Below are 8,268 nucleotides of genomic sequence, written 5' to 3'. Positions count from 1 at the left end.
TAAAAGATACAGAGAACAGACTCAATAATGTTCCTTGACAGGAACAGAAGGTGAGCTCTCGCTGAGAAATGACAGAGCGAGCCTGGAAGAAAAAAGATACAATTTATGAGTGAGGAATGTGTGTTCAGTGAAAGTAGGGTCACGTCAGATTGTCTTAGTTATTATATTACTGTTTTATATCTTATACGCTGATTATATATGATTGGATCATACTTTGATTACATAAAATATAACATCCTAGTCATTTGTATTGACCTGTTTGTTCCAGCTAAAAGTGTAACAAGCTGAAAGAGGATACTATTTTATCATTTTAAAGGGTTTAATTGTATACGATTTAATAAACCCTTTGACTTTGTCAGTAAAAAGGGACAAAGTTGAACATGTAGGTAAGTCTTGTGGGCTGAAAGTGAGGACTGGTGCTAGGCGCAGTGAGGTAATGCGCATGCGCACGGCAGAGGTTTTTGGTTAAGGTGTGAGTTGGCCGGAAGAAGTGTGGTTAGCGTGCTTATAATGCTAGAATAATAAAAAAAGACTTGATTTATGAACACTTAAATAATATATTTAGTACAAATCTGTACATATATACAATATATAATGTCTAAACGTAATGGATTCGGACCTGGTAAGTATAAGGTAGTTTGCCTTCGGTACGTGAGGCATAGACTACGAGTTTTCCCCAAACTTTAGCTAGCTAGCTAGCTTACTAACATTAGCGTAAAGTGCGTAGGCAAGGTGAGACTCCATACTGTACAAGTTTTGAAAGATTACAGAATTAACTATGAAATTATTTTAGATGTGTTTTGTTACGTTGGTTTATTTTCTCTATATAATTAAAAACATTCTAGCTCGCTAGTTTTTATTGTTGTTTTTTAAACCAAGCTAACACATTTGTCGAGATTAGCTTGTTAGCTACACAACAGTGTTTTACGCGGTACTGGCTAACAGGTTGGACCGGTTAATTACGTCATTGTAGCCTGTTGTGAAAAACACACTGGTGTTAATGTGTGTGTGTTTATATTGCTGATTTCCAGTCATCTGTGTTCTCAGGTTACTTCCGTATGCTTGAGAACGCACGACTGATGCAGGCCCATGTAAGTATTTCTTTATTAATGTCTCACCCGGTTAGTTGCCTGTTTTAATATGGTTTCCCCCTCAAAAGAGTGTTGACTCTCTAGTGTTTTACTTTAAGGTCTTTGTTGGTTAAAATGTTACATTGTCCTTTGTTTTTGTTTCTTGACTAATTAATACCCGATAAACCTCCATAGGAGGCTATGGTCGACGTCATCAGTGGAAGATCTACACAGTGTGATTTTGTACTTAATGCCCTGGGATATGGTTGTGGACTCGGTAAGCTTTAATCATTTTTCATAAGTCATGCTTTATTGGTGTTTATATGTTGGCCCAAAACTATGGGCGTTGTACTGATTGCTATATTCTGGCTTGATAATGTTCACTTAGCTGTGTGGAATATTTGAACCAATCACAGTGTAATCCAGTCATTTATAACCAATGTATAAAATATGAGTGTGTGTACATGCACGTTAGTCAAAGAAACTAGGACAAACTGATGTGAGAAATCACTGAGCACACATTTCTCACTCGTAGTTTGTATCTTTTTCTTCCTAGTTTGCTCATTTTTCTGTCATTTCTTATTGAGTGCCATGCGAGTGTGTAATCTCAGAGGAAGTTATGATCAAAAATAGAGCAAACTTCTAATGTTAAATCAGCATTTAAGCATGTGATTATGCTGTAATAAAGTATTACGCCACAGTTAAAGAGAAAGTAGAGATGATGATAAGATAATTGTGGCTTGTAGGGTGTGACTAAAAGAAAAAAGGGAAAACACCGACTAATGAGAGAATTGTTTTAGAATAATATAAACGCATAAGCCACGGTCATGTTTGTCAGATGATCTACAGACATCTTGGCCTTGTTCGGTTTTTTTTCTATAAAGTCTGATTTTTGGCATCTAAGACCCCTTGACTTTGACCTTTTTTTAAATCTATGGCTGAGGAGATTTTCCACCACAGTCTGTAGGTGAGAGGTGGTTGTTTATTGTTGTAGAATAGTCAGAAAAATCTGTGATTACTGTATGTAATACTGCACATGATATTAGGCTTTAAGATGCTTAATTTTAATGTAAATTTGCCTAACAGTGAATTATAAAACTAATAGTGGTGGGTGTTTGAACATCACTTAGAAGGTTCACGCAAGCATCCATAGGCTTAGCTGAAAGGATCATAAATATTACACATACATGTTATTTTTCAAGTGTAAATTTATCATCTCACTACATCGACTCTGTATCTTGGTTCAGGGCCTCAAGGTCACATAGCCTAGTCTCCTACCTCATTATGTCTATCTTTAAGCCAGCTCCATAGATAAGTTGAGCACATTATCATAACATTTAACATAATTAACATCATCTCCCATATCTGTAACCCCATGAAAAGTATCGCAGGGTGCACTCAATCAAGAGATGGATGTGGCATTAAGGAAATGAAGGAATTTTATTTAATTTTGATCTATTTATCCTACTAATGTTTGTCTTTCAGGTCTCGATTACCCTGATCATTTGGACGATTATGAGGAGTTGACTGACGATGAGGACGATGATGAATATGACCGGCAACACAATAGATATTGTGGCTTTACTCAACGCTTTCTAGATAAAGGAGTTTCCAAACAGCTGCCTGCAATAACACATTATAAAACAGTCAAGTATCTCACACCCGAGGTAAGTGCTGTTTATGTATTTTGATTAGTATATGCATTCCCTACCAAGCGAGGTACATGTGTAATGTGTTATGCCCTTTTAGGAGGCTGCAAAAAACGCTAAAGAACTTGTAGATGAAGAGGATAAACGTAAAAAAAAATCTGAAAAGAAAAAACAGAAGAAAATGGTAATGTAAACATTACACACTTGTGCCATTTATGCTAAGATGCACCATAAACTTAATGGGGGATTTAAAGGTTTACTTGTGTTACAACTATTTCTTGTGTACTATAGAGGCAGCGAGAGAGACGTCGGCTAGAAAAATTAGAAAAGGAAAATGGGAATAAAGATGGTGCCAAACAGGTATGTAAATGTTTATAACTATTTTATAAGGGCTTAGTACTTAGCCAATATTTCTCATCTATTTTGTTGTTTTACTGTAATTCATAGTCATGTGTATGTCAATATTATTAGTACTACACAGTGTTGAAACAAATGTAATTTTCATATGCATGTCTCTTTTTCTCCCCGTAGGATGACGCTGCTGTTCCAGTTAAATCTAAGCCTACAGAGAGAGAGTGTCAAAATAAGAAAAAAACAAATAACAGTGTACCTCCTGACCCGGGCCCTCAGCACAACTCTGTCACCACAGAGAGCAGTGACAGTTGTGATGATGATGATGATGCTGATGATGAGAAAGAGAGCGTAGGTGATGAACTGGAGGTTGGCTTGTTTTCTGCGTCTCATAGCATCTATACAGTTTTCAGCAAGAGTCTACTTAGCACCTGCATGTGGATCTAACAATCATAATGTGCAATGTATGTTTCAATAGCTTGATATGAGCAGCTGCTTTGTGACCAATGCAGCAGCCATTGCAAAACGCAAACTTGAGCAGAAACCTAAGTCTGACTGGAAAGACAAAAAAACTGAAAACTTCAGGAAGCTTGGGACTGCACAAAAAAGTACAGAAGAGCCCCAAATTAAGGTTTGCAAAAGAACCTTTCAGGAAATTCCACTTAGTTTTTTTTTTGTTGTTTTAAAGAAAATATATTTTTCAAGTTCATTCCCTTAACAGCTTTGTAATGCAATTAGTCAGTTCTCTCAAACATGTATACACTAGACAACTTGGTTAAGAGATTAAGATGATGTTCAGTAAAAACAATGCAATTTTTAAACCACATCTATCCACAGAATGTTAATGAAAAGGAGGCATCAGAGGAACCAGTGAAGGACAACATTACAAAGAGCATGGAGCTGGCAGGTGAGGGTATCTTCCTGAAAATATTTTGGTTCAGATGTCCAATGATTTTTTGTCTGGTTTTTTTTACGTGTCCAGTGACCTCATTTTCTGTCTTCCTTTTTATTTTCAGTGATTGGTAATAAATATGCTCAAACAGGAAATTTGGATATGGCTGTGAAGTATTTTACTGATGCTATAAAGCACAATCCTCAAGAAGTTAAGTAAGTTGTAATATTACACATGTACCTCTAATTGCATAGCACAGATGTTCAGTGTCATTTCCAGAAACCAGCTGAAATTAAAAAAAAAAAATCATTACTCTAGGTTGTTTGGAAATCGTGCCTTCTGTTATGAGAAAATGCAACAATATGAGAAGGCTTTAATAGATGCTGATATTGCTTTGTCACTGAACCCAACATGGATTAAAGGACTCTACAGAAAAGGGAAAGCATTAGTTGGACTTAAGGTAAATTACACCTTGTACTCCGGGACTTTGCATAGAAACACACACACAAAAAATATCATCGTTTACCCCCCGCCCTTCTCATGCTATCATCAATGCCTCTTGTTTGTAGAGATACTATGAGGCTAGTTTGACCTATAAGGAAGTTTTAAAGCTTGATAGCTCCTGTACTGACGCTGCTCAGGAGCTCATGAGGGTACAAATAATGCAGTTAATGGTAAGTAACAATGTGTGTGGGTCTTTATTTAATGGTTGTGCAGTGTGACTTGTTAACCTTGCTGGTTTTGATAAAATATATAGTTTATTTATTTGTCCACATGAATGTCTGAAGGCTGACGTTCCCATCAGTGACAGTTGAGCAGTTGAGATTAGTAGGCTCAAATATAGTAGTTTTTGAAAAATGAATTCCAACACAAAGAGGATGGCCCCTGATTGTATAAACTGGTTTATAAATTGGTCAACTAACTAAACACTACATTTGGCTACCTGATCAGCCGGACAGGATGGTGGGAGTCCACCAGTTCGTGTTTGCATCATTCCTCAAAGCAGCACAAAGAAATCTGACTCAAAGTAACAATTAAGATTTTGATTCAAAACTGTTTACTGATTATTTAAATAGGAAACTACCATAAATGTAAGAATAGACCTTTTTTACATGGCCTGAAAGACTACCTATCTTATCCAAAATAGGGACCAATTAATACACCTCTTTTGTCCTTGCCTGTTACATGTATGCCAGTACTATTTTGATAACATGTCTTTTGCCTGATATTGTCTACAGGATATGGGATACACTAAAGAGCAAAGTTCAAATGCTCTGATCATACATGGAACAGTAGAAAAAGCTTTAGAAGCTCTCTCTGGTTTACATGGTAATACCACATCTGTTTAAACTCAGTGCTCTTCCCAGAACAATGTTTTACAACAATGCTGTTGTTTGGGTTTATTTTTTAACTAAAATTCTGTTATCTTATTTTTTTTCTGTCCCATTTTTTTTCACGTAAAGGTAATATGGCAGCTGCACATGTGCATGTTGAAGAAGTAAGAGTTTCTCCTGAGAGAAATCTTCAACCTATGAAAGTCCCATTGAGACCAGTCCCCCAGAACCCACTTAAAGTCACCACAGCTGTACCGGCTACCCTGTAAGAGTCTACTCTTTTAGGTTCATACTTGTAAGTGATCTACCTTTATTTATAAGGGTACTGAGGAGTGTGTGTGTGTGTGTGTTTTGGCTGACAGAGAGCTGTTTCCAGTCTGGGTTGGGGATCTAGTGCCTGCTATATCAGAATTAAGACTCCATGAGCTCTTCGGCAGGTAAGTTGTGTCATCATCTCTAGCAGCTGGCCTTCATTTTTTACTTTATACTTGCTACTTGGATATAAAGCCCTGAAATCTGCATTTTGGCTCTGTGATTCTTTTAAAGCAGAGTAATTCTTTTCAGGGAATAAAAAGAAAAAAAGATGATCGAGACAAATTTGTTGGTGGTAAAATTGTGCATCAAAATTATGCTGAATTCAACATCTACACGATGGAAACATTAATTTGCTGTTTGTTTTCTTGTTTATTATTTTTGTATAGATTTGGGCCAGTCCATAGTGTAAAATTATTGCCAGCAAGACGCTGTGCTTTTGTCAACTACACCAAAAAAGAGGACTGTGAGCAAGCCATCAAACAAATGCATGTAAGTGTTTTTATTTCTATCATCTAATGTTGCAAAACAATTGGCAATACGCAGGGAGTTGCATTTACAGCACACAGGCCACAAGGTTACAGAATGGCTTGAAAGGTCACGGAGTATTACTATTCCATAATGAAAACTGTAGTACCGCAGTGCTTAGTAAATTAGGTAAATTCTGCAGTGCAAAGAGTTGAGCTAGTAATTCAAAAGAAATATTCCGTGTAGAATGGGACCCAGGGATTGTCATTGCCAGAAGTATCAGATCATGAAGTATCTTCTGCAGGGTTGTAACTAGGTTACTCTAATGCAATTCCCAACCAAAACTGTGACATAATGGAGAAGAGCACTAACCGCCCACAGTGACCAATTTTGTATATATGAGAACAGGGTTAGTTATACTGGTGGTGTTATGAACAGGTTTTTGTGAACTACTGACAAGGACAAAAACTAGTTTTGTACTGGAGCTATAAATCTTGGTGTGGCTAATGAGTGAAAAGCTTAAAGCTGCCAACTACCTGAAACATGTCCTCTCAGCATGCTGCAGATCATGACTGGTGATGAGAGAATATTTGTGCCTCATTTGTTTGATTGTATGTGTATTTTTAGGGTTTTTGTGTAGCTGGGACTTATCTTGTAGTTCGTTACCCTGACAGAATCCATACACATCTTGGTGTATCCAAATCTGCAACAACAGATGCAGGAAAATTAAAGTAAGTAAACACAAATAAGGTTTTCATTTTCCCATTCTGTATTTTTAGAAAATGATTTATTATTATATGTCAGAGCCTATTTAGAATTGAGGTATATATTTAAATGTATTCCTTAGTAATGTGTACTGTACATGATTTCACTTTCTTTTGATGTCTTTGCAAGGAATTGTGTAAAATACTTTTGTTCTCATATGTTTTCTTTCTCACTTCCTCAGCAAGTTTCCTGATGAGTGTTATTTCTGGAGGACCACAGGCTGTATCAAGAATAATCGGTGCTCCTACAGACACGTACCTGAACACAAGGGCATTGATCGTCCGAAGGTTTAGTAACAGGAGGAAATGGAATTGCTAACTGGGAGATTGACATTAATCCAAATGTTTCTCATATCGCATTTATTAATGACTATTGTTAGCTAAACAAATAACCAAATAAGTGGCAGTATACACAAAGTTATAATCACTGTAACTGATGATTAACTGGCTGAAATCAAGTTATGCTACTTGTAGTTAAAATTTCATTTCTCTAGAAAGGTTCATTTTGTGTCATTGCTTTGAATGATAGCTATTACCACCATTATTTCTACTAAAGGTTCATTTTACTTTAATTTCTAAAACCAGAAAGTATTGGGACTTGGTTGGTACCAAAGTAGAAAATATTGGCTGTTCTCAATGCACATCTAAAAGTATTTAATTTATTTGACTATTAGACCTTGCAGAAGTACTCTTATGAACAATAGCTTTTTTTTTTTTTAATAAGGTGTAATAAACATTAGAAAATTTTTGCTGTATCTCCTCTTTCGTATACCTTGTCTTTGTGGTTGCTTGCATTACATTCTTTGCAATTACAAGGTTGTAATATAATTTTTGTTCCCCAATTTTTCCCAGCTTTACCCCTCAGTTATGTTCTTCTCTCCTCAATGAAAAATTCTCTCTTAAATTGGAAACTTTGCTTCGACTAGGGTTTTTAATTGCTTAATTTGTTCAGTTAGAATTGCTGTTTGTATTATTTTAAAGCATTTTCATGTTTTCTATAGCCCTACTAGACTTAATCCCACGAAAAGCTGTCCTGAAAAGTTATCACTAATAAATTCTTACAGACTTACAAGTGCTGCATAATAATCATTATGTTGCCACATAACCAAATTACCCAAAACTAATCTGTATATTATTTTTTAAACATATGAGGTACAGCAACCTTATAGGTGGATTTTGTTGGTATACAATAACAGATGTAGCACATATGTGCCATCAGTGGGAAAAGGACCACCATAGGGCTGCTGCTGGCCAGCAAAACAGCAGATAAGCAAATTGCTATCTTAATCTGGAGTAATTGACCTTCTGATATTAAGGGACAACCTGGAAGCCCTGCCCCCTTCCCCTGTCTCACATTAGTCTCGTTTCCTGTGGTGCCCTAGCTTTCTTTCAAGGTAAATGGAGAATGTTTCAAGTTCATAAATGTGA

At 36.3% G+C, this 8,268-nt stretch overlaps 1 protein-coding gene across 2 annotated transcripts; it reads left to right on the top strand.

The window, feature by feature from the left end:
• Nucleotides 1-445: 445 nt before the first annotated feature.
• Nucleotides 446-7,595, top strand: si:dkey-33c12.4 (uncharacterized protein LOC560112 homolog). Of its 2 annotated transcripts, none has more exons than XM_053620983.1 (18): nucleotides 446-622; nucleotides 1,048-1,091; nucleotides 1,266-1,347; nucleotides 2,556-2,737; nucleotides 2,820-2,903; nucleotides 3,011-3,079; nucleotides 3,251-3,439; nucleotides 3,549-3,701; nucleotides 3,908-3,977; nucleotides 4,087-4,177; nucleotides 4,281-4,422; nucleotides 4,532-4,636; nucleotides 5,201-5,291; nucleotides 5,426-5,561; nucleotides 5,659-5,733; nucleotides 5,998-6,100; nucleotides 6,704-6,807; nucleotides 7,023-7,595. In XM_053620983.1, the coding sequence occupies exons 1-18, from the start codon at nucleotides 595-597 to the stop codon at nucleotides 7,132-7,134; spliced, it is 1,860 nt and encodes a 619-aa protein (XP_053476958.1). In that variant the 5' UTR covers nucleotides 446-594; the 3' UTR covers nucleotides 7,135-7,595. The 2 variants fall into 2 exon arrangements, with proteins under 2 accessions (XP_053476958.1, XP_053476959.1); XM_053620984.1 differs by having other exon boundaries at nucleotides 622-647.
• Nucleotides 7,596-8,268: the final 673 nt, after the last annotated feature.

This window comes from Ictalurus furcatus, chromosome 3 (genome assembly GCF_023375685.1).
Source record: "Ictalurus furcatus strain D&B chromosome 3, Billie_1.0, whole genome shotgun sequence".
Taxonomy (NCBI): Eukaryota; Metazoa; Chordata; class Actinopteri; order Siluriformes; family Ictaluridae; genus Ictalurus; species Ictalurus furcatus.
Note: the sequence above shows the minus strand (reverse complement) of the source record. Positions and strands in the feature narration are given on the sequence as shown.